The sequence below is a fragment of the Eumetopias jubatus genome, unplaced genomic scaffold (assembly GCF_037043125.1).
Source record: "Eumetopias jubatus isolate StellerSeaLion01/CBP00866 unplaced genomic scaffold, mEumJub1_p1.0 scaffold_14, whole genome shotgun sequence".
Lineage (NCBI taxonomy): Eukaryota > Metazoa > Chordata > Mammalia > Carnivora > Otariidae > Eumetopias > Eumetopias jubatus.
Genome location: NW_028274820.1, coordinates 102,012,054 through 102,037,317, shown reverse-complemented (window position 1 = coordinate 102,037,317; position 25,264 = coordinate 102,012,054). Strand labels below are relative to the sequence as shown.

Here is a 25,264-nt window from a genome sequence, read left to right as displayed (position 1 = left end):
TACAGAATAAAACCTGCTTTCACCGCTTTAACTGATGCCCAGCTGTGTTTATGTTGGACAAATCCCGCTCACCTTGCGCTTTCCGCCTGGGGTGTGGGCGTGAGAGCTTTGATAGGAACGCAATCCTCACCGAGTGGTGGTGGTGGGGCAGCATGGGATCCTGGGAGGGAGCGTGCGCCCATGCTGTCGGCTGCTCTCCTCTGTCCCTGAACGGCCGTGCAGGCAGAACGGTGGGAATCGGTGGGAAAGTCACTGAGCCGGGGAAGGAGCTGCCGGCCCTGAGCTGCTCAGAGGTGGCCAGGAGAGCAGGGGACGCTCCCCAGGACTCCACCTGACCAGAGGGACACACACACATCCTGGGAGAGTCTGAGAGGAGCTGCAGCAGTCCAACACCAGGGAAACTGAGAAGCCAGGGTAAGCAACCATATGTCACCCCCCTCACCCCCAACCCTGGGCCCGGGCCCATGATCTTCAGCATCCCTGAGCCGCTGCGGGAGCAGGGGTCCCAGGGCGATGGGCCTAGCTTAAGTTACAACAGCAGGGATGGAGATGCCGCGCAGCCTTACGGGGCATGTCCCCAGGCCCAGGGCCTGACCCGCAGGGACCCAGGAGAAGCGAGCCAAGGTACCCTCCTCGTAGCATTCCCTTTATCTCCCAAGGTCTTTCAGAGGGTCCCACTGTCACTTGTCTTTCTCCCCTCCCCCTTGACTTCTTGGGAGGGGCCCTCTGGCATGCTGGACCTTCCCTCCTCTTGAATCACTTGCAGGAACTCGGTGACAGTTACGGGCACCCAGCTCCCCTCCTGCCTCCTTGAGAACCTCTTGTATCTGTATCTGCCCACCCCGCGATCACTGGCATTCCTGAACGTTCTTTCCCAGCCTTACCTCACACTGCAATCCACCCCATGGCCTCAGGGACCATCCGTTATCTTATGCCGAAGGCCCTCAACTCTTCAAACCCCTGATCTAACCGCTCACCGGACATCTCCGTGCGGATGCCCTGGACGCACCCGACTCGCCAGGAAACAGAGGAAACCACGGGCCACCCTTTCCCCTCTGAGACCTGCTCCTCTGTGGCCTCTCACGGAGCCCGGCTAGCCACCGGGACCAGCGGCCTCCTGATTATTGCTCACCACAGGGTCCCCCGCCCAGAGCAGCCCACACCCATCCCTGCCTCCCCCCCTCCCACAGCCCACAGGCTGGTCACCTTCAGCCCTAACTGGACCTTCCGTCGGCCCACTCGCCTCCGCCCTCACCACCTCTCTCATCCGGTGCCCTATCGACAGGCTCCTGTCCGTGAAACACCCTACAGAAATCATTCTAGAAATCAAATAGGGTCATGTCACTCCCCTTTCGTGCCTTGCACTGCCCTTTGGATCGATGCAAGCTCCTCAGATGGTGTCCAGGCCCCTGATGGTCTGGTCCCTCATTTGTCCCAGCGCCTCCTCCAGGTGCCTCCCCACCCCTAAACCTCTTAAACTGCCACCCATGACCTTCACTGCCTGGCCCTGGAGGGCCAGTCCCTTCTGCTCATTCTGTTCCAGCCCCCTGCAGGAAGCTGGTCACTGACCCGGGGCCGGGGAGCAGGCAGACGGGCGTGCTCAGGTATTTAGGAATGAGGCAGGCCACGCTCTGGAGATCTGGGGGACCTGCTTTATTGCTCAGCCTCAGGAGCCCTGCACCCTGTATCCGGGGTACAGACGAGTGGTGGTCAGAGTTCCGCTTGAACAATCCCATGTCTTCCTTCTGCCAGGACTGCTTCTGGGCAGAACCCGGGACGGCTGTACCTTCTCCTTCAGGTCTCAGGAGAATATCATTTTCAGTGTCCACGATCCAGAGCTGCAGCTCCAAGCCTCCATCCCCACGCCCCTCTCCTGTGCCCCCCAACCCACCCACTGAGCATGTGGGAATTGGGTGGACAGAGGACCGGCAGCCAGCGAACTCGGCCTCAGCCAGGACTTGGCCACCACTCATGAGCCACTGGACGTGGATCAGGTTTTCAGGACAACCCATACTTGACATCCCAAGGAAAGGAGTCTGAAAGGGGGGGTGAGGTGGGATGTCAAAGGGAGGCCCAAATCAGAGCTCTGACCGACAGGCCAAGCCCAGAACCAAGAAATCTACATGGTAAGTATCGCAATTGACCACTGTTCCAAAGATAATGCCCACTAAATGGAATGTGAATCACATAAATACACTCAATAAATATTCAGGATTGGCGTCTTACCCCGGGGAGGCAATGTGGTGGGGGTGGGAGGGCCGGGGGGGGGGGGGGGCGGTGCCTGAGGTCTCAGCCTCAACTCCTCTGGGAGGAGGGCACGGGTGGGGGTCCTAGGTTCCTTCTGGTCTGGTGCCTGCACATTCTGCCTTCCAGGCCTTGTCAGGCTAGGTGCTCCTCTACCCTCACCATCCGAGCGCAGAGCCCAGGCCACTCCAGGGCAGGCGGGTCTGGTACTGGCCTCAGGGGCCAGGATGGGCCCAGAGGGCCACAGTGCCACCCAAACCTCACCCACACCTGTCTCTCTTCATCCTAACTCCAGGCGACCTAGCGGCTGCTACTGGGGGGGGGGCGGGGGGGGGGGACTCTGAAATCCACCCCACTGCTGTCAAATGAAGGAATCCAGGCCTGGGGCTGTGCTCACCTTGAGCCTCCAGGCAGCAGGGAGCTCACCCACAGAGGAGGGACCAAGACAGGGGAGGAAGCTGGCACAGCATATTCTAAGGAGACACAGTTTTCTGAGCAAGCCCATTTAAGTGACTATAAAGAATCCTAAATGTACTGGCTTCAATCCCGACCCAGATCACTATGTTGCTTTTTGTGGGTGAATGTTTTTCCATTACTTCGACTTTTACAGAAATTTCACATCTATATGCGTCCAAAAATTAAAGAATCCCAGGAGAGGACTTTGTGACACCCCGATCGGGTCTCTCCATCTCACAGATGAGGAGGCCCACGGAGGCAGGGATGCTCCCCAGGGCCGCACAGCAGGACAGTGGCAGGGCTGGTGGGAACCAGCGGACTCCCCATCCAGGGCTTTTCTCCCTGGTCCAGCCCGCCCCAGGCTTGGAGCATCCCAGGCTGGACACCCCTTGTCCCCAGGACACGCTGCCTCATTTGTAAAAGGCAAGTCCCACCCGTGTCAGCTCCCGGCCGGGGTCTACCTGGGAGAGGCAGGGGGAGTTTGAGGGCTGGTATCTCCTGTTCCAGCCTGACTCAGCTGCAGGCTTCCCGAGGCCCGGACCGGATGGAGAAGGCAGGAGCTGCCAGAGCCAGGCAGATCCTGGGGAAGCCATGCAGGGACCCAGATACAGCTGTGAGGGTGGGAACAAAGGGCTCATCAGGGAAAGGACAGCCAAAGTCACCCAGAGAGCTGGGGCACCTGAAAAACACATCACACGAAAGGGTCACCTCCTTGCTGTGGAGCCCCCCCCCACCACCCCTTCTCACACCCTCCCTGGGGAACTTCCTCGTCCCTGTCTCTACCCTGGCCTCTCAGCTCACGTCCGCTGTCTCACGGCCCCGTGCCCCAGTGCCCCCTCCCTCAGAAAAGATGCTGCACCCCCGGCCACCGCCTCTGCAGCCCGCGAACCCGCCGCCGTGGCTCGGCCTGACCTGCTTCCCCTGAGCACCCGGGTCTTCCCTCAATCCCTGCTGCCTTGCATGGCACCAGGCAGGAAGAATATTAGGAGCTCTGCAACTTTTTCTTTTTTCCTTTTTTTGCCAAATAAATGAGTGCCTGAACCTAAACATGAACTCTTGGGGCGCCTGGGTGGCTCAGTCAGTCAAGCATTGGCCTTCCCAGAGTCCTGGGGTCGAGTCCCACATTGGGTTCCCTGCTTCTTCTCCCTCTGCCTCTTCCCCACCCCCTGCCCCCCAGCTTGTGCTCTCTCTCTCAAATAAAAAACAGGATGAAATAAAATAAACATGAACTCCCATGACTGCCCTGCCTGGTCTCTTGCTACACAGCAGTCCCCTTTCCCACCCGCAGGGCCTGGGCCCTCAGTACCTGGGGCCGAAGTGCCAGTGGTTACTCCCACAGGAAGCGCACGTACCAGATGGTCTCGTTCTTCAGCTGCGGCCCGAAAAGGGGGTTCAGCTGAGCCAGGATCGTGATGAGCCAGCTGCCAGGGACAGCACAGTTGAGGGTGAGCCAGGACACATGAGGAACCCCACCCTCCACACCCCCGCACACTACCTCTGATCACACGGCCAACCCAGCAGATGGAGGGCCTGTGTGTGGGAGCAAAAGGCCCCGGGAAGCCACCCACACCCTAGCCAGCGCGCGAGCTTGGCCTGGGGGCTTGTGGGTTTGGGCTTATGTTTCGTTTGATGTTTTGTCGACAGATAAGACCCGAGTTGGGGCTGGGCTCTGAGATGAGAGAAGTAAGACAGCCTCCAGAGGTTATGCTGAAAGCGACTCCTGGCGGTGCCCTAGTACGTCTCTGGTCTAGGCCTCCCCCAGCCTGCACCTGGGAGCAGACAGGACAGATCCGACGGGAAGCACGTCAGAATCACCTACGTTTAGGAGCAAGATGAAGGAACCACCTCCTGTGGAAGGCTGACGACCAGAGAGCCCCACTCTGAGGCCTGCTGGGGCCAGGACAGGAGCTGGTCAGGTCCGTGAGCTTTCCAGGGACCGTCGGCGGGCTGCACATCTGGGGGTGGGGGGTCGGGCCCCACTGGCATGACTGTGGGTGCCCACGGGAGCAGGCCCCCAAAGACTCTAGAGGGGCACGGCTTCACATGCCTGACAGGTCCCAGAGGTGCTCTACCTGGTGCCCTATCAGGAAGGCTCTAGCTGTTTCCCCTGCGTGCCCCCAAGGAGGCTGTCAGAAACCACAGCCTGCTTACCATCCGCATGGTCCCCGAGCTGATATTTTGTAAACATAATTTCTAGGCCTAGCATTCTCTTAAGCTGCCCCGCCTTGCCGCCTGCGTGCACCTGCTCTGCAGCCAGCCTCCCTTTCCCAGATGTCCAGACAGGTGTCTGCAATTACGCACAGGCTGAGCATATGCCTGTTCCCAGCCACCACCCGCTCTGTCCCAGTCTCTGAGCCAGCAAACCCCGGCCCCTCCACGGCCCTCCCTGGGACCGATGAGGACATTCTACCAAGCCCTGAAGGACCAAGAAACAGCCTAACAGGCCTTAGAGACGCTCTGTGTGGGGAGAATTCTGAAAAACCATACACACTCATATATGTAAGCGGACATCTAAGAGTCATCATTATTTTTAACAAGTTTTATTTTTTTGTTGTTAATAGGAGGTAGAAAATCTTTAACATTAGATAAAGTGAAAGGAGAGAACCGGCTAACAGGAATAAATAGTTGGTGATCCAATTAGATAAAACAGGTTTTAACTACAAAACATACCCCAAATCTGAAAGCGATCACGTAAAAAATTCTTTAAGTGCGGGCCTTATGCTATGTATTTTGAAAAATTTGAGTCTTGAGAAATATTCCAGTCACTGTTATTTCTCAATTTATTATTCCAGTTACTTTTAAAACAACCCATTACCTTTTAAAGAATCAGTAGCTCATCACCGTTACCTGTCCTATTTTTCTTTTTAATTTTCCTGGATTATCGGTCTTCTCTTTTGTTTTTTTTAAAGATTTTATTTATTTATTTGTCAGAGAGAAAGAGAGAGAGGGAACACAAGCAGGGGGAGCGGGAGAGGGAGAAGCCGGCTTCCCGCCGAGCAGGGAGCCCGACGCGGGGCTCGATCCCGGGACCCTGGGATCACGGCCTGAGCCGAAGGCAGACGCCCAACGACTGAGCCACCCAGGCGCCCCTCACCTGTCCTATTTTGACTGTTCTGAATTCAGAACACCCCAACTGTGCCAAGCCTACCTCATAAAAAGAGTGTATGGGACCCAGGATGATGGGAAGCCATACAGGCTTCCCGAGGCTTGACTGATCACCAGAGAGCCTTCCCTAAGAACCAGAACTTGGGACTTATTCCCTGGTTTGGCAGGTAGGATGATTTAAACATGGAGCAAGGTGACATAAAAGGACTCGGGGTGGAAGGAGGGGTGTCTTTTTCCCTAACGGGGGAGGTGCTATGGTGAATGGCCGTTTTAGGAAGAGAACATCTGGGCATTCGGGACCTGGAGGCTGACTCCCTCACCCGGCCCAGGTCCTTGGATCCCTTGGAACTCCTCTTCGCTATCCCCAGGGCCCCCTTCCCAAGTCTGAAGACTCCCGCCCATCTGGTGGTTCAAAACCGGCTGCATCACAGATGCCCGGGGCATGTATTAAAAAGATGAACTCCTAAGTGCAGACTTGAAAACTGTGATTGAGTGGGCCTAGGGCGTGGCCCTGAAAGCTGTGTTTTGCAGTCTCTCCAGGAGAGCCTGACGCCCAGACTGAGCTGGCTCACTGCATTCACTTCACTGCAGCCTATGGACGGGACAAAGCCCGTTCAGGTGGCACATTTGGAAGCAGACCCCAAAGTCCAGGATTTCCAGCCCACGGCTTTCTCTGCCGTCTGAAACTGCAGACTAGGCTGCAAACTCTCCTAGGCTTTAGAGACTCAGCCTTTCAAAAGTGGAATCTGTCACCACCAGGACAGAGGGGAGAGCAGGGCTGGGGAGAGGAGGGAAGATCTTGAGCCGGGGAGCAGTACTTACAAGAGGTAACAGCAGACTGCGGTGGCTACCAGCATGGTGATGATCACTCTGCAATGGAAGAGGCTGTCAGATCAGGATGGGTGGAACCAGCACCCTCGGAAGGCCTGGCCAGGGCCAGAGCTAAAGAGCTCCCGGTGTCGGCCCCTTTCCTGCTGGCCTTCCTGATGCCACCTGAACACAGGAGGCTGAGTTCTATTCAGGGTGAGAATTGTAAGATGGAAGATAAAAACTCTAAGGGTCACCTTAGGGGGAAGCCCACCTTGTCCACATCCAAGTTGTGTTACGAACTCCCTTCATCTCCCTTGTCCACACCCACTCTTTCCCCATCTTAATGCAGCACCACCACCAGCCCCAGCAGCATCTGCAGCAACCCACCATGGAGTGGTCTCTGGAATGCAAACTTCACTGGGCAAAGGGATGGAAAACAGAAGCTGGCAAGAGGCAAGGAGACCGTGAGCCACTTCTGAGGTGCGTGAGTCGTTAAAAAGGGAGCAAGGACTAGCTACCTGTGTCCACACGAAGTGGACTGGAGACAGAAGCTTAAAATGCAGCAGGAGAGACTTCAGTTAGACAGAACTCACCAGGGTTTGCAGAAGAGGTGAGACACTAAAATGGTTCACAAAGTAATGCCGTGGGACCCCCGCCCTACAGATCTTGAAGAGCAGAGACCGCACCATCCATCCAAGCAGCCTCCAGCCAAAGCTAAACCTAATCCAAACCAGGCCCCCCAGGGCCCCTGGCCTAAAGCACCTGAAAGTCAGTGCCAGAAAAATTACACTTGATCCATTCTTTGAACATTACTAAGCTTCCTGGGCTAGTCCCGTGCTGGGCACTGGGGTCTACAGTGGTGAAGGAGACAATCTTCCACCCAGAGGAACTTGTAATCAAGAGGAGAGAGCACTTCGTAACTGAGGATAATAAGATGCAGACACTGCTAAATGGTGCAACAGATACAGAAATCTGCTAGGGGCCCTTCAAAGAACAGTAACACCGGCTAAAAATTATTCAATACATAATACGTGCCATGCGCTATAAGAGTCTTACAAGCATAAACCTCGGGTAGCCCTCACAGCAGCCTTAAAAGGCAGGTATCAGCCTCATCCACATTTTACCTATGAAGAAAGTGAGGCCTGAAGGGGTAGCATTCGCTCAAGGTCACTGCTGGTGAGGGGTGGACAAACCGCATCAGGCGCGGCTCACGGCCTCTAGCTTCACTGGCTGGAGGGGGAAAAGGGGAAGGCCCCTTAACTGCCTCCGGTGTCAGTCGGCTCTCCCACCTTTCCAAAGCACCACCGGCTCTGCCCTTTGGCCCCGACCGCCTGCCTGTTGGCGAGCTGAACGCGGCGGGTGCAGAGAGGCAGGAGTGCGGCGCCGGGCGCGCCTCGGCCCAGGGCTCACTGCACTGCTCGCCGCCGCCCGGGGAGGGGTCCGCAGGGAGGCCAGGCCCGCGCGCCATCCTTACCCGCGGTTGGGTCCTTTCGGCACGAACCAGGGCCCGGCGATGCCGATGAGGCCCCAGAACGTGGTGAAGATAATGACCGGGAGGGCGAAGGAATGAGCCGTCATGGCCGAGAGCGGGGTGCCCAGGCTGGGGCGCAGGGCCGAACAGCAGACGCCCGGGCGCGCGGGGTCCCGGCCGGGCAGTGGGCGCCGAGCATGCGCAGCAGGACCGGGAGGCCCCCCGGGAGCGCGCACAGTCGCCCCTGCGCAGGCGCGAGCGCGTCACTCCGGCGGGGGCGGGCTTGCCGAGCCGCCCGATTTAGTTAGCTTCGATCAGCTTTTGATAAGCTTTGACCCGCGGGACTTAACAGGACCGAGGCATGTGCCGAAATAAACTCTGCTTTATTCAGGTAGCAAAAGGTTGAGAATCAAACATGGTTTTTTAAACCTCATTTGCACCTCTTTGAAACCAGAAGAGGAGAGGACATCCCCTTGCCAATCACCCTGAGTATCCTTGGCTGACAGACACCTGCACGCGGCAATTGGCCAATCTTCACACCGTCTTGCCAAATACTTAGCACCCTAGGAACTCCACGTGGCCTTGAGAGAGAAGCAAAGGTCTAGAGTAGGTTATACTGTCGAAGACGTCTGGCGAGGACAGGGGGATGAGGTCGCTCCCTCCCGCCTGGTCTCTATGGCTACTGGAATCAAACCATCGGTTATAATGCCGGTTAAAACTCAGAACGTCAGACCCTGTGGGCAGCAGTTATGGGGTGTGGGTAGAGATGGGCGGAGTGCCAGGATCAGAACGTGGAGATGCTACGAAGACTACAGGAAGGAAAGGGGAGTGGAGGCGTAGCTAGGACTCTGGCCAAAGGCTTGCTCCTTCTATTCCCCGTGCCCTTCAGCTTTCTTCCTTGTGAGGCAAAAATAGGACGGCTCTCCAACACGGGTATCTCCAGGCCCTGGATTTGAAGCGCAGCGCGTGTCTTGAAACAAAACAAAGAGCTCGGGTTGGGTAACAGTCTCCGGTAAGGGTGCTCACCACGTGTCAGCCCTGGGTCCTGCACAGAAAGGTGGGTAGTTGTCTTTGCCATTAGCTAGCATGCCTGCGCCCCCATGAGAAATGTGGATAGTGCAAACCTCTACGATAAACAGCATTTTCGGTCACCCCCTCCAAGGGGCCCAACCTTCCCAAAAGCTGGCAATGGAGGCTTCCTCAGTACATGGATGTGGCGGCCGGGTGCTTCCCTACCTGGCCTCCACCTCCATGCCGAGAGCAACACAGGGAATTGTGTGTGTGGAACTCACACACAACACTGCTTAAGGGACTGGCCTCATGCTTTGAGGATTCTTAAAGAATGGGAGAGGCCATGGGGAGGAGGCTTGCCAGAAAGTCACCTCAATTTGGAATCTAGGAATAGGGTGGGGCTGACAGCCCCCCACTTTGAAGGGTCTTACTCTCTTCCATCCCACCAATTCACACCCACAACACCTAGCTTCAGGCAGACTCCTAACTCCCACAGAATCTTCTATGAATGGGGGAGGGAGGCCCGGGCTCCCATCTCCACGGTATGGCCAGAGCTGTAGCTGCAAGGGCCCACGGTATACCTCAGACCCTAGACCATGGGGCTGGGAGAGAGACATTTCCACAGGCTAAATACAAGGCAGAGAGTGAGAGCGAATTCCTGGCCCACAGCTAAAGAAAACAGGAAGGCGATGGCGTTAAGGCTAAGTGCTAAGGGTGGGTGGTGGGAAGGGAGAGTCAGAAACATCAGGAACCAGGGGGACAGTGGATCCCAGCACCACCCTAGGACTGGGAGGAGAACAGACTGCTGGTTAAGGGCCAGACAACTTGTACTTACAGCACAGGGCAGGGACCCCAGATGTGAGGCCGGGACGCACCATTTCCTGCCTGTCTAAAACTCGAAAGGCAGAGGGCAAACAATCCGTGGTTAGGAAGGCAGGACGTAGGCCCCACATCATCCCCACCAGATAAGCAGCCTAGGAACCTGCCAAAATGAAACTGCCCTGGAGGGGAAAGTGCTTTACTTCCGGAAGGCCGGAGAGATGGGGTGGGGGTCCTAAAGTTTGAGTGGGCCCTCAAAGCTCCTGGAGGATCCTGCGGACAATGGCCCATCCTTAAGCCCTGGTCCCGCGGATCTGATCAGCACGTATGGGGGGAGCATATTTAACAAGCACCCCTAGTGATTCCCAGGCTGGGTCCCAGAGCAAAATCGAGAAGAGGGGCACTTTGGGAGCACCTCTTCCCATAGTAAGGACGTTGGTAGCAAGAGACAAGGACAAGGGCTGAAGGCAGCTGAGCCCACTCTGTGCCGCCCGAGGTCTGTCTTTCAGGGAGCTGGAGACGCTGTCCATCCTGTGGCAGACCAGGAGCCAGCAGGCACTTGAATTCTCTGCTGCCATGTCATGGGGAGGGAAATCGAGGCACCGAAAAGAGGAAGGGATTAATTATGGTTGAACCTCTGCCTGCAGCAGAGCTGGGGCTGGATCACAAGCCTCCCCAGGGCAAGCTTGGACGTGTCCACTCCTCAGGAAGCCAGGCTCACGTCCAACACTGGTGCAGGTCACACAGAAGGGCTGCCACTGGTGAGAAGCAGCAGGCTCCCTCCCGTAAAGCCTTTCCTCCATGGTCCTGGGGCTATAGGAGGATGACCTCTTGAGTGCTTTGTGCAGAGGGTTTTGCTTGCCTCATCCTAAGGGAGGCCCTGGGAGGAGGTAGAGAAATTCTCTGCTGTGAGTCTCCCGTTTGGAGGAGAGGCTTCCCTGCATCTGCCATGGAGCCAGGACGACCGATCCCAGAGCCAGGCCAGTTGTCCCCAGAGCCTGGTCACCCTCCGCCCCTCCCCAGGTGCCTCCTCTATGCCACTGCAGCTCCCCAACCATCCGCGGGGGCTGGGATGCCCCCTTAAGCCCTTCCCCCCAACAGTCTCTCCCACTTCAGAGAAGTCCTCTTGCTCCCAGAACATGGGGTGAAATCTTTCCTGATAGGATCATTTCCTGAAGCACCTTAAAGATGAATTTGACATCGGAACCTTTCGGCCTATTTCAGTGCTGTGAGGTCACCGCTACTTAGAGAGGGGCCTTGGTGAACAGGCTTGTGCTCCTGATTACCCTGCCTCTCCGGGAGGTGGGCTTAACTATCTTGTCACTGCCCCCTTCTGGTGTTTAGAGTCCCCCCAAACGAAGATTCTAGGGTAGCCTAGATTCTGCAGAGAGCCTGTCACCATGATTCCAAGGGGCAGGGCAGCAGGGGGTCTCCAAGGTGATCCCTAGGAATCCTGCTCCTACGGGAGCTCTCTGTCAGGACAGCTCAGGGGCCTCTTGGCTGGTATGGGGGTACAGGAGTCTGTCGGGAGGGTCCATGATGCAGTCCTTCAGGATCTCCACTGGCTCCCTGTAGGATGGAATGGGTGGCTTTCGGGTCACAGCCTCCTCCATATAGAGCGCCCCCATCTTCTCCTTCCTGAGCCCTGCTCCTTGTGTGAGAGGAAAGAGAACCCACAATTACACTGAGGGGAAAACAGATTGGATGATGATCCCCTTCCCAAGTCCAACTGCACCCCAAGGTATGCTCGGTGAGGAAGGCATGCAGAACAGGCTGGAGACGGGACAGGGGCTGCTCTGGGCAGGCCAGATCTAGTATTGCTCTGGTCATCTCTCGCCCTCGGGCGCAGGTTTCACCTGGGAACCTTCTGTGAATGGGGGAGGGAGGCCCGGGCTCCCATCTCCATGGTATGGCCAGAGCTCTGCCCTCCAGGGGACACATGGCAATGCCTGGAGACACTTTTGATAGCGACAGCTGGGTGAGTCCTATGGGGACCCAGTGAGTACGTAAGGGGTGCCGGTCGGGGATGCTCAAGATCCTACCACATATAGGCCAGCCCTCACAGTGAGGAATGATCCGACCTTCAGTGTCAACGGTGCTGAGGTTGAGAACCCTGCCTGGGAAAGAGGACCTTATCATATCAAATTGGGTAGTGTCCTCTATTTGCTTCAGATGTACCCGCCCCACTGTCCCAATGAGAACATACCTGAGAGTGTCTTTCTCCTTCACCCCCACAGGGCTGGATGTGGGGAGCAGCTCACGCAGCAAATGCGTGGGTGAAGGATGCACTGCCTGGCTCCCCACCTCGGCCCTCCCTGTCTCTTCTCTCCACTTCGACCCCAGGCCCCTCCCCTTGCCCAGCAACAGGATAGGGGCCACTCTACTTCCTATGGAGCCTCTGTCAATCCTGAGACCCAGTCCACTGCTGACCACAGACCAGGCGGTAACCGACGAGAGCACAAGTGCTGGAAGGAGACCAGCAATAAGAAGGTGTCAAGGAAGAAGCTTCACTGCTGTCACTGGGAAGTAAAACATGACCAGCCTGGAGAACTTCTTTGGTTTTCAGTGACTACTTGAAAAGAGGAAAATGTCTTGCCTAAGACTCGGTAACGCACCTGCCATGTAACATAACTTCCCCTCCAGCCCGGTCCCCACTCCAGCCCTCCAGCCTAGTGCTCCGAGGGGACTGTGAGGCTGTGCTTCTCACAGACGCCTCCCCACCCGGCATGCCCCAACCCTCTCCTCCACCTAGCACCTTCTTCATGGCTACTCTGACCTGCACTGACTTCTTCCCTCCCGAAAGAGTCTACCCAGCCCCTCAGAGAATGTGCTGTCACTGCCCTAGCTTGTCCGGTGCTCTGGTTACTTCCAGTAGTGGGCTGGACCTTTCCAGAATGCCACTGGCATCACGTGCCAGATGCTGTGCCCTCTTCTGAAGAAAAACCAAAGCACAATGAAGTGAACTGGCCCGAGGTCAGCAGAGCCAGAATTTGAGCCTGGGGCAGACTGGCTCTGAAAATCCGTGCTCTAGCACTATGCCCCGCTGCCTGCAGTGTGTGTGTGTGTCCCGCCTGCCTCACTGGATCAGAAGCTCTTTGAGGGTACGTGTCACATCTCGAGGACCCACTGGGGATACCTGAGACCAAGCCTCTGGTGATGGCTGCCATTGCCAGGCTCTCCCAGACTTCAAGGCCAGCATGGGATCGGGAAGGTAAGACTGCCCGGGGACTCCGTCACGTGTACTTACGTGCCTGGGCACGGGGCGGCCCTTGGGCACACGCGTAGACGTGGCTGAACCGCCGGCCCGAGGAGGTCAGGTACCAGTGCTGGATGGCAGGCTGGGGGTCGTACTCCGTGACTGCCACCCCGTTCACCGCTGTCATCATGAGCATGTTGATCACCTCGTTGGAGAGTTTGGTCCTCTCATCAGTCCTGATCCGGTTCATGGCACTGAAGCCCCGCTCACAGCAGGAGGCGGAGACGGGCACGCACACCACTACCGCCACGAGCCTGCTCAGCAGCGGGAAGCGGTAGTGCTGGGCCAGGGTGTTCTTACACAGCATGGAGAACGGGAGGTTCCTGCCCATGGCTTTCAGGCCCAGCCACTCCTCCAGGAGCGCCTCCTCGCTGTATCCTGCAGGGAGGGAGAGCTCAAAGTATCTGGCCAGGGCAAGAATATCCTCATTCCCAAAACTGGCCAGTTCCATCCCACTTGGCCAGGCCGTGGTGTCAAACACCTCCATGTTCTTGAGCTGTGGGGGCCGCGCCATGTCAAACCTCTGCTGGAGGTACTCGATCCCAGTCAGGATCATCCTTTCCCGGTCCACCTGGAAGCGCTGTTCCGCCATCTCCATTCTGTCCAGGAAGATGCCGTGGAGCCGCCCATCCCGGAAGCCGGCATTGAACTCTTCCTCTTTGGGCCCCGCCTGGTGACGGAGGGTCTCCAGGGCTACGTAGGCCCGTCCCAGCGTGGAGTTCACCTCTGTAATCAGCACGATCTCCTTCTGGCACACCTCGGACAGAGGCCTGTAGATGCTCAGGAAGTCCAAAAGGAAGTGGCAGAACTTGACGAAATGGAAGCTCTTCATCAGCTTCAGCATGCCTTTGGCCCTGTGCCCAGTCTGGCCCCCAGCCTCCGCCACGCCCTGGAGGTGCCGGGCCAGGGCAGGCCAGCTCACGATGAGCGCATTCAGTGTGCGCCTCTTGCTGGCCACCCACCTGATGGCATTCAGGTCCTTGAGGCGGATGATCTCCTGCTCCAGGGGAGCTGCGCCTTCCTGCAGCTCATTCAGCCTTTTGTTTGAGGACTGATAAAACTTGAAGACCGTTCGAATGTGCCGGTCACACTTCTTCACCAGATCGATGCCCCCACATGCGTCTACCACAGCTAGGTGCAGCCGGTGAGCAACACAGTGGACGGGCAGCAGCTGGGGGATGACCTCTTGGAACTTTTCCACGAGGCCGCCTCTGCAGCTCAGCGTGGTGGAGCCATCGGTTCCCAGGCCCACCACCCAACCGGGCTTCCGGAAGGGGATGTCCAGTTCATCCAGGGCAGAGATGATTGTCTCAAAGTAGCCATCCACCGTCTCACTGTAGAGAGGGGCCAAGGTGATGTAGGACTCTTTCACATCTATCCCCTTAAAGTAGCGGAGGTAAATCCCCACACAGGACTGGTCCGAGGCGTCTGTGGAGCTGTCCAGCAACACGCTCACGCAAGGGGAGTTCCGGACATCCTCGAGGATCTCCTTCTTCAGGGTCTCAGAGATGTACTTGATGAACTGAGTGCATGCGGTGCGATTTCGGTACTTGCCCAAAATCATGGTCCCAGTGCTTTGGAGGAGTTGCAAGATCTTCTCAAAGTCATTCAGAGGCCTCGAGTGGTACGCAATGGAGTAGGCGGCGTTGAAGAAGTGTTCCATGTTCGCCATCAGGTCGCTGGAGATCTCTGGGACCAGGGCAGCCGGAGGGGCATCTTCCTTGATTTCAACAGTGTTGACACAGAGCTTGTGTGCTTTGCTAACCTCATGGTATTTTAAAGTCTCCACTTTAAAAGGCCCCGTGTAACCTCGGACTAACCGGGACGATTTGTCGTGGAGATTCGGTCTTTCTTTGCAAGCTGAGCAGAAGAGCTTGGTCTCCTTTGGGTCAACTACTAACCATGGGAACTGCCCAAACCATGACCTCTGAATGGAACGGGGTCTGTAAGTCCTCTTGATTTTCCTAGGGCCATCTATTTCGACTTCCCAAAGGCTGGAATTGCAGTAGGAGCTACAGGTCTCCAGAGAAGTTGCTGGAGGCACTGCAGATTCTACAGCCAAGGCTTGTGTGTCTGCCTCTCTTATGGCCACCATCTTCTTCTTCCCTTTGGAGCAAATAAAAATGAGCTCGGTTTTGCTGCCTAGAACTCTGCAGTCTCCCATCAGTTAAGACATCCCAATTTACTGAGTATCCCATATGAAAAGCAGAGTTGACTGTGATCCACCTTTCTAGAGATCATTAGTGACTTCTCTTTAAACCCTTTCCCATTATTATCTATGCAAGTTAGCTTGCTCCCGAAGAGATGTGTGCTAATCCTTGTGGGCTCTTTAGCCAGCCGCCCGGTCGCTAGCCACACAGCTACCCCGAGATCATTGGACATCAGCCGCTAACAAGCTTAACCAGCCACCTTGGCTATAGATGCTATTGGATAAACAGGTGACTTCAATCCTCTTTCGAGGCAGCACAAAGAAATGAGGTTAAACATCTGCAAGTCTTCCTATGAGCCTTAGAAAGAAGGGGAGGTCGAGCAGTCTACACAGTAGCCTTGAGCCAGTAAGCCCCTGAGATACACAAAACAGCGAGCTCGCCCGGACCAGTGGTGCTGCCGCTGGAAACCGGAAGAGGAGGGGAGAAGGGCGGCTCACAGGCCCTTGGGTCACACGGCTCCTCACAACCAGGGCCTCCCGCACGCACCCCCGTCAGCTCCGCCACGGGTCCCGCTAGCACTTCTGCTCATCAAAGGGCCTCCTTTGTCCCATACTGTCCCTGTTTCCCTCTTTGACACTCAGAGGGCAGAGTTCGTTTCTTACTCCTCTTTGTCCAGCAGAGCCTGACACGAGGCCCAGTGCGCAACAGCAGCAGGACAGGGGCGGCCAAACGGACACCAGATGACTTGCCATGGCCACACGGGCCCCGGGATGTGCCCTTCAGAACTCGGTAGGGCAAGACTCACCTGGAGGACGACCTTTCCCCCACTTTGGCCCGTTTGGGTCCTTGATCCAGGGTGCAGCTCGACGTTCCAGTTTTGAGATCAAGTCTGGTTTGGCAGCAGCAGGCCCTATTGCAGGGACGGAGAGTCAAACTGAGGTCACTGCTATGGAATCAAGTCAGGTAGCCTGCCCGAAGCTATCTGTGGAAACTGCAGTGTTCAGTTCAGCCTCTGAGTCTATGTCTCTATATAAAGTCTACGCAGCCAGGGCCACGACGAAAACATTCCCATCTTGTGTGCCAGTCTATTCCTAAAACCCAAGAGGCAGTCAGAGTCAGGTGCACCCCTTAGCCAGGATAAATCACGCCCTTGGCTCCGTGGGCCAGCCACGGGAGCCAGGGGTCAGCTGAGCGCGTCTGGAGGGAGGTGGACGTTGCGGGGGCGGGCACGGGGTGCAGTAGGAGCAGAGGGCAGGGATGATGAAGAGGGCCACGCGAGACGGGGAAGACCGCCGCCGGCCAGCACTCTGCTGTGCCCGTGCTCCCAGAGCCACCACGGCTAGCCGCGGGGCAGGTGCCTTACTGCATGGGTTGTTTTCAGGGGCACTTGAAAGTCCCCTTAAAAATGTCCACCACCTGCCGTGAAACCTGAAATCCGACTAGAAGAGATTCGTGCCTTTGGGTTAAGCACTGACCTTTATTTAAAATATGAATATTCTCAGGGGTATGAAAAGAAATTGCTTTCTTGATTTAAAATAAAACCCATTAATATCTACTTACATGCCTTGGTATGTGTGTGAATGTGTGCATAAACTTTCTGTGGAGGGACACAGGAACAGCTTCTCGGGCCATAGTCATTACGGTCGCCCTGCATCTCTTGGATCACTTGAATACATGTATATATTTATATTTGTTATATGTGTGTGTGTGCATCCGTATATCTACTACTAATAAAAATATAATTAAATACATTGTTAAAGTGTGGTAGACTGAACCCACACCCTTCTTAAAACATCTCTAAGATGAGGACAAAGGAGTAACAGTAGTAACATTAATAATACAAAGAAATGTTAATACACTTTTGGAAGAAGGAAAGGAGATAAGAGAGCAGAACAAACAGAGCCGAACAGCAAATGCTGACAAAGGGGGCAGGAAGGAGAAAGCAGTGCGTTTGACTGCAGAATCCCCCAAAGACCCCGGGACTGGAGGCGGCAGAAGGTGGTGGGTAAGGAACAGGTGGGAAGGGTGAGCACCTGGTCTGCAGAGACCACTCCAGCCCGGGGCCTCCCACCCATTCCAGGAAACCCGAGAACGCTGCCACCCTCGCCCACCCTCACCCGAGGAGGAGAATGGAGATTTAGTTCTCGGAAAAACTGAACTGAAAGGTTCCAGACCCGGGGAGAGTGGGGGATACCGGAAGAAGAAGGCAAAGGGCCGCAGTGATGAAGAGTCTGTGTTCTGAAAGGTGCGCTACTCAGCTCCAAGGACACAGGCTGGGCTGCTGGGGTGAGTCTTCTGTGGAGAAACAGAATTGCCCCTCCCCATCCCCTCCTGCCCCAAAGGCCCACGGGACACTGACTTCTGCAGCTCTTCAGTGAGACCGGCAGAGAAAGCTTGACAAGCCCCAGCCACCGTGCAGGGCTGCCTGCCAGGTTTCTCAAGGCTTTACTCTTAAACCTGAATGAACCGCAGGATATTTATTTAAGACAAGCCTCTAACATGAAACCAGTAGGAAAAGGGATTGGAGGAACTACAGAAACTGCAGGGAACAAAGCAGAACTTAAAAAAAGTGTTATTCATGTTCCCAGAGAGAAAAGTCGTGAGAGTCATCTGCAAAAGGAGCAACAGGGGCTTTGAGAGTAAAAATAAGAGAGAAGAGGGGTATCTGGGTAGCTCAATCGGTTAGGCTTCTGCCTCTTTGTTTTGGCTCAGGTTGTGATCTCGGGGTCATGGGATCGAGTCCCCTGTGGGGCTCGGCGCTCAGCACAGAGTCTGCTGGAGGTTATTTCCCTCTCCCTCTTCCTCTGCTCCTCCCCCAGCATGCACTCTCTCTGTCAAATAAATAAATAAAATCTTTTTGAAAAATATGATAGAAATGAAAACATGCAACAGACTTGTTAGAAAATAAACCTGAGAAAATCTCCAAGAAAGTAGAACAAAAAAGACGCAGAAAATTGAAGAAGAAGAAGAAAATAAAATAGAACCAGAGGCTCAATTTAGGAAGTCCAATATATAACTAACAGGACTTTCTTGAAGAAAGAAAATAGAAAATCGATAGGAAGAAATTGTACAAGAACATTTCCCCAAACTGGAAAACGTTGAGTTTTCGCATGGAAGGGAACAGTGTCCAGACACCCAGGATGAGAAGTGAAAAATCACTGATACTATTAAACACTTCAGAACACTGCACTAGATCTTAAAACCTTTCAGAGTAGGAAAAATGGGCTGTGTTCAAAGATTTAGTTTTAAAAAGGCATTTAGACTTCTCCTCAGCACCAGTAATACCTAAAGGCAATGCTTTCAAAATACTGAGGAAAACTCTTTCCAACCTAGAACTCTATGCCCAACCAAGCTTCTGATTCTAAGGACCGAGTAAGGCATGTTCTCCCATGTGCCCTTTCTTGGGAAGTTCCTGGAAGATGAGCTCCAACGAAATGAAGATATAAACCTGGAAGAAGAGATAGAGCCAGGGAACAGGAGTGGGACAAAGGAAAGTGTGAGACCACTAAGTAACAGCCGAAATAACAGCCAGTCTAGACAGAGCAGGAGGATGGAAGGCCTGATAATGGACGTCCCCAGAAAAAGAGTGAAATTGGTCTGTCATGGGATGCCTGATCATGGGGAAAAGACTCTTCAGAGATGGGCGCCTGGGTGGCTCAGTCGTTAAGCATCTGCCTTCGGCTCAGGTCATGATCCCGGGGTCCTGGGATCGAGACCCACATCGGGCTCCCTGCTCCGCCGGGAGCCTGCTTCTCCCTCTCCCACTCCCCCTGCTTGTGTTCCCTCTCTCGCTGGGTCTCTCTCTGTCAAATAAATAAATAAAATCTTTAAAAAAAAAAAAAAAAAAAAAGACTCTTCAGAGGAGTTTTATAATTCCCCGGGGGAGTTAGAGAAGAATCAATGAGAGGACAGAAAACTAGCAAAATAAAAAATAAGAAAATATTTCAGTTCCAGGGAGGAAATATCCTACAACAAAGGAAAATCATCATAATATGCCACTTTGATCAGAAATAAGTAATACATAATCATAAGTAGGCAAACAATTTACATTGAATTAATCAAGAAAGTGTGATGTACTTGTTCTGAGAGGGTGGAGGGACGGAGTAGGGGCCCGGGGTGACGGAAGAGGGCTGGATCTTCATCTTCCACGGTAGGAATCAAGAGAGAAGATCCATGTAAAATCGACAGATCAGGAATAGCAATAGAAATATGCAACAGGATATTAAAGTGTGAGTCTGCCTGCCTGTTTTGGCGCAAGGTCCAAAAAGATAGGAGCCAACTGTCCCCCATCCCAAAACTAGACCGAGGCCTGACTTGGAAAACAGGGTGGCCGAAACACGGGGCTGTGACCCTAGCCCTCGGCAAGAAGAAGGAGTCACAGTGCTGGAAGTGAAGAGGTCAGGAAGCTGGATATTACAGATGTTTCTGCAAAGAGATGTCAAGTGTACTGTGAGCCCCCCCACTACCATTGGGGGGCGGTGCTGTGGGCGCTTCCCCCTGACCTTAAGCCTAATAGGAATGACATCCTGACCTTTATCCTCTGGGATATGGGGCTCCTCATGAACCCAGGCCTGCAGAAGACTAAAGGCAGAATCTGACAGATGGGCTCCTTCGTGGCGGCCATGTCGGGGACAGCCGACATTCCCAGGGTCTGTTGGAGCAAAGGACATGTTTTCCGTGGTCCAGACATGGCCCCCGAGGGAAAGAGAAGCCTGGGGCCACTTCGAGGGACTCTGCCCCTGGCTGTTGGCAGCCCGAGAACGAGCGCAGGCGGGGCTGACTGCCACAGCAGACGGTCACTGGTGTAGAGGGACCTGCGGCGAGTGACGGCAGGGGCGCAGAGAACCCACAAACTCACCCAGAGAGTCAGCTTGCCGCGATCGCAGCCACAGATGGACGCCAGGTCGGACCGCGGTCGTAACTGCCCCCCCACTCACCCGCCACGGTTCCCACCCAGGCCACAGCAGAAGTCGTGGGCCTAGCTGGGGGGCGGAGGAGGAGGAGAAGCCCCTCCTTCCTACCATGACATTCCAGATTCCACACCCGGGCCAGGCCGAGCTAGGAGAGGTGAGAAACTTTAGCTTTAGCTGAAGTCTGGATTTTTGACTACTACACAAAGACTACACTTTTCTTTCCTAATTTAGGGGGAGGGTGTACATTTTTGTAGCATTTAAAACTTATTAAAAAGTTCCAATAATGATACAAAGAACTCCAATCATTTACATTTTGTCCCATTTGCTGCATCATGCTCATGCTTTCCTGTGCCCTCCCCCTCCTCCCTTTGTCTCCTCTATGTATGTGTATGAATAATATATAAATAATAGAGATGCAACATTTTTCTGAACCGTTGAGAGGAAAATGTTTTCATACCCCCTTCATCCCTAAATATTTCTGCATGTATCACTCAAGGAAAAGGGCATTCTCAGGGCGCCTGGGTGGCTCAGTTAGTTGGGTGTCTGACTTTGGCTCAGGTCATGATCTCCAGGTCCTAGGATCGAGCTCCACGTCGGGTTCCCAGCTCAGCGGGGAGCCTGCTTCTCCCTTTCCCTCTGCTGCTCCCCCTGAATGTGCCCTCTCTGTCTGTCTCTCTCTGTCTCAAATGAATAAAAAATCAATAAGAAAGAAAAGAAAAAGAAAAAAGACATTCTTTCTCTCCTGGGGTAGGCAGAACTCTAACATGAGCTCCCATGACCCCGGCCCCTCCTCATCCCTGCTCCTTGCAGTCTGGGTAAAACCTGTGACCTGACACCACACCCATGATTATGTGACGTTACGTGGCTATCTGGGTGACTTCACCTGACCACATCAGCCCTTTAAAAGCAGAGCCAGTCGGATCTTCAAAGCGCCAGCAGGATTCGACACACGGCTGCTGGCCGGAGAATGGAGAAGGCCGTGTGGAGGGGACGTGAGAGCAGCCTGTAGGAGCTGAGAATGATGCCTGGTGGGAAGCCAGCAAGCAAACGGGGACCTCAGTCCTACAACCGAAAGGAACTGAATTCTGCCAATGACTTGAATGCGGCTGGCAGCGATTCTTCCCAGAGCCTCCCGGCAAGAGGCCAGTCTGATGGACACCCTGACTTTGGCCACGTGAGACCCTAAGCAGAGAACCCAGCTGAGCCCATCTGGACTTCTGACCTCTAGAACTACAAGATAAGAAAAAAGTTAAAATTTTAGCCACTGGATTTGTGAGAATTTATTGTGTGACAACTGATTTCACCTGCTAAAGAGAAACCAGAATGGAGGCCACAGTTTGAATAGAGCCCCAGACCAGACACTCATAAACACGCCATCAAATCTTAAACTGCCCTCATTTCACCTTCATGGGATGCTGGCCTTAAACAAAACTTAAACTTTCTTCATGACAGTGTAACCTTACCACAGTTCCAAGCCAATTGGCTACACGCACGAAAACTTACACAGGGCTACTACCCTAAAAAGAATCTAAATTTCTAGTAACCAACCACAATTAAAAAAAGAAAAAAAACCCAAAGTACTCCCTCCTTCTTATTTTATAAACTGAGCTTTAAATGCCGAGAGCCAAGCTCTTAACCACCTTGGGTTTGAAGTCTCCCTATTCGTGAACAGCCACTTTCTTGCTCAATACAGTATTCGTACCAAGTAAAGCTCCCTGAATTTTCTCTTGACAACCCAAAGGGTGAGGGGAAAAAAGCTGCACAGAACTGATCCAAACAGGTAGTGATGGGAAAGAATAAAGCTGTCTTCTGATTGCATCCTATGAGGTTCGCTCTTTTGGAAAATAATGTCTGTGCGTATTTCTTAGAAATCATGAGGCACATTACTAGAGGAAGCAGTTAAGAGCTTCTGGGGAGGGGGACCCAGCAACAGAGAAAGGTGGGACAGGGTACTGTCATTTTTGGTTTAAGTCTTGTTAGAACGACGTAGATAAAAAAAAAGTAATTATGAAGAAATATTTGTAAATAACTGGAAACACACAGGAGACTGAATATCCCCAAATCTGTGCACCTCATTTATATCTTCCTTGGGGCTCGGCCACCCCTGCCTGCCCCACCACCACCACACTGGCCCCAGGAATTGTGCACCCCAACTGGACTTCCTGGAAGCTGTGGCTAAAATGTTGCCCCAAACCTTTTCTTTTTGTCCCCTTCAGAACGAGTGAGACAGAGGGAAATTTCAAACAGATTTTTCTAAGTCTTAGTAATGGAAAAATGGCAAAGGGGACCTAACTGTAGCAAGTGCATGCACGCGCGCGCGCACGCACACACACACACACACGCATTCCATAAAGTCCATAAAAATGGTTTGGCTTACAAACACAGACTTCCAGCCCTTCCAGGTTAATGCCATTCCAAGGCTGGCAGGCCATACCCGTGAACCACTGGGAGACAGCTGGCACTCTGCCTTGGTTCTCTCCTAGCTCCTGCAGCGCCCCCACTTGGGGGCCATCACATCCGGCCCACCATGCAGCAGTGGCCTCCTACACAGCATTTGAACTCCTGCTCATCTCTCACTGAGGGCCCACCCACTCAGTTTTGGTTTCTACCTAGAGGCGTGACTTCTGGCCCCAGCTCTGTGACGTCTAGCTGTAGTTAATGACCTCACCTGTAGAAAAGGCACTGCCCACCTGAAGTGCATGACCTGCCACTTAGCATGTAATGACACTTTTACTAATAAAAACAAGGGATTCCACAAAGTCCTTATACTGGCATGTCTACTTTTGTTACTGACAAATATTAGTTTCTTAACAATGGAATCTAATTGAGTCTTCTTTCTGGGGGAAAGCAAGAGATGTCATCAAATATGACCAAAGTCTGAAACCAGAATTTAAAGTATGGAAAGAGTGGCGTCTGGATGGCTCAGTCGGTTAAGCGTCTGCCTTCAGCTCCGGTCATAATCCCCGAATCCTGGGATCAAGTCCCTGCTGAGCAGGGAGCCTGCTTCTCCCTCTGCCCCTCACCCTGTCTCTCTCTCTCTCTCTCTCTCTCTCACTCTCTCAAATAAATAAATAAAATTACTAAAAAAAATAAAGTACAGAATTAAAAGAATGGTCAGAAACTCTGTAGAATGATAAAGTAAATAGCTCTAAATAAACAAGTCTACATAAGAAAAGGCTGAAATAGGAAAGTGTTAAAAACATCCTGCTGTAAATTCTGCTGCTTTCCAGTTCTCCGTTGCTCCTAAGAGGCGAATGATTAGAGACTATGAGGCCAGAGCAGCTGGCCCCGGGCAGCCGAGCTTGTCCATCTCCTTTGAGTGAGAGCCCAGGCTCTCCCACCACCCGTCCTTCTGCCCCCCCACAGGGCAGTGGGGAGGTGAAGGCACTATGAGGAGAGCTGCCAAAGATGGCTGGACATGGGGAAGAATACTTCAGGAAGTCTCTCAGCCCTGTGCTGAAGTTCGAGACTTAGAAACAAACCCCTCTGTCCAGAGGGATGTGTAGTGAGCAAGAATCAAAGCAAAGGTGTGCTATGAATGGGAGAGACTGACTCTGGAAGCCCCTTGAACAGTTCTTGGAAGCTGGGGGCTCTCATTGGCTTATATGCTACTCCTTGCTGCAGGGCACTGTCCTACCTGGATCCAGCGGCAAAGTGTATTGGGAAAGTTGAAGGCTTCTCTTGGATCTACTGGATTCTCAGGGAGCCTTCCGTGGCCTTTTGCTTTGAGTGCTGTGTTCCCCTTTTACCAGAGTGCAGCACTGCACAAATTCCTGTTTCCCCCATGGCACGTTCTGTCGGATTGCATTTACTGGCGAACGAAGGACAGGTCACGTACCGGGCAGAAGTCACCATTCAAGGCTAGAGTGGGCTTCCGGTTGCCTTAAGAGAAGTACTCAAGTCTCTTGGGTAGTGAGCTGGAATGCCTACAGGGGAAGTGGGGTTCCTGTTTTCATTTGAAAACTTTATGATTAAGAGAACCTTTAAAAACTGATTTCACGTAAGTTTTTGGTGCCCATAAAAAATGTGGCTGCAGTTGTTGACTACTTTCCTAGGTGGACGAGACTCTTACTATTGTAACTTAACAGTGTTCCTTTACCCCCTAGCTGAGGCCATCCTTCCCCAGAGGAATGGCTTTGGGATCAGAAGATAGGACTCTGGCTTCTGTGCAGTGTAAATGTACACACCTGTTTCAAGCAACTTTAATGTTTTTTGATTGGTTTGTATCTCATAGCTCAGTAGCTGATAACAAAGTTAAAAATTCTGTGCAAAAAAAAAAAAAAGGAAAGTGTTAAAAACAAAACACACACCTCTTTTTTTCTCCATAAACCAAGTGACTGTCCTCTACATGTTCAGTCCTATTGATAAGACAGGCAATGAGGCCAAGGAGGGTGTGACAGGTGAGTGGACCTACCCTGGGAACACTCCATCTGTTGCAGAGCTCCAGTCCATGCAATTTAACTGCCAAATACCTGACAGAAATTAATACTACGTCTGATCACATCAAATTGAGACTGTCTTTTCAAGAACAGGTAAAACAATTATAAAATCTGAAAGAACAAATCTACTAGTTGTAAACCCTAAGAAGAGCAATGGAAGAATTAGCTGGGTTCCCTCAAAGGATCTGAGCAACAGGAAATCAACAGCACGATGACCTGCAGACCCGACGTCCCACCACCTAAGCTGAGCTGGGCTGCAGCAACATGAGCTGATCACCGGGGGCACCCAGTCCCCTTTCTCCAGCCAGTTCTCGTGGAGGGAAGGAGCTAACAGCGACCTGCACAGAAGGTCTGAAAGAGCTGGGAAAACTGGCAACCTCCTGCAAGGGGGACTGGGGATGGGAGTGAAGACTTCTAGAAAATTCTTACACTGTTTGAAGTCTTAAATAATCTCATCTTATACCTGGTGTATAATAACAATAATATTATTGTTGTTATTATATATTAACAACATGATTAGCACAAATCTCAAAACAGAAAGAGATGGAGTCCAGTTGGCAGTAAACATCCACAAGCAGGAAGTATAAGGA

General features: G+C 53.3%; 2 protein-coding genes across 5 annotated transcripts in view; both read right to left on the bottom strand.

Annotated features, from left to right (window-relative positions):
• Window positions 1-2,808: 2,808 nt before the first annotated feature.
• Window positions 2,809-8,282, bottom strand: ATP6V0E2 (ATPase H+ transporting V0 subunit e2). 2 transcript variants are annotated; one of them, XM_028106343.2, is made up of 4 exons: window positions 8,090-8,282; window positions 6,628-6,675; window positions 4,007-4,121; window positions 2,809-3,379 (listed from the first exon to the last, which is right to left on the bottom strand). In XM_028106343.2, the coding sequence occupies exons 1-3, from the start codon at window positions 8,191-8,193 to the stop codon at window positions 4,028-4,030; spliced, it is 246 nt and encodes an 81-aa protein (XP_027962144.1). In that variant the 5' UTR covers window positions 8,194-8,282; the 3' UTR covers window positions 2,809-3,379; window positions 4,007-4,027. The 2 variants fall into 2 exon arrangements, with proteins under 2 accessions (XP_027962144.1, XP_087874393.1); XM_088018267.1 differs by having other exon boundaries at window positions 4,053-4,121.
• A 186-nt stretch (window positions 8,283-8,468) lies between these two features.
• The window catches only part of ZNF862 (zinc finger protein 862), a 35,814-nt gene continuing 19,018 nt past the window's right edge, over window positions 8,469-25,264 (bottom strand). For all 3 annotated transcript variants that reach the window (XM_028106301.2, XM_028106300.2, XM_028106302.2), the window contains 3 exons: window positions 16,128-16,232; window positions 13,164-15,278; window positions 8,469-11,567 (listed from right to left, as the gene is read on the bottom strand). In XM_028106301.2, the coding sequence (XP_027962102.1) occupies window positions 11,392-11,567; window positions 13,164-15,278; window positions 16,128-16,232 (2,396 nt within the window). In that variant the 3' untranslated portion in view covers window positions 8,469-11,391. The remainder of the gene's footprint in view (window positions 11,568-13,163; window positions 15,279-16,127; window positions 16,233-25,264) is intronic.

Bases quoted from the DNA above. Each gene is read 5' to 3' on its own strand.
- ATP6V0E2 (XM_088018267.1), bottom strand. From the start codon at position 8,193: ATGACGGCTCATTCCTTCGCCCTCCCGGTCATTATCTTCACCACGTTC. The intron at 6,676-8,089 runs GTAAGGATGGCG...CTTCCATTGCAG, and splicing joins CCGAAAGGACCCAACCGCGG to AGTGATCATCACCATGCTGG. The intron at 4,122-6,627 runs GTAAGTACTGCT...TGTCCCTGGCAG, and splicing joins GCAGTCTGCTGTTACCTCTT to CTGGCTCATCACGATCCTGG.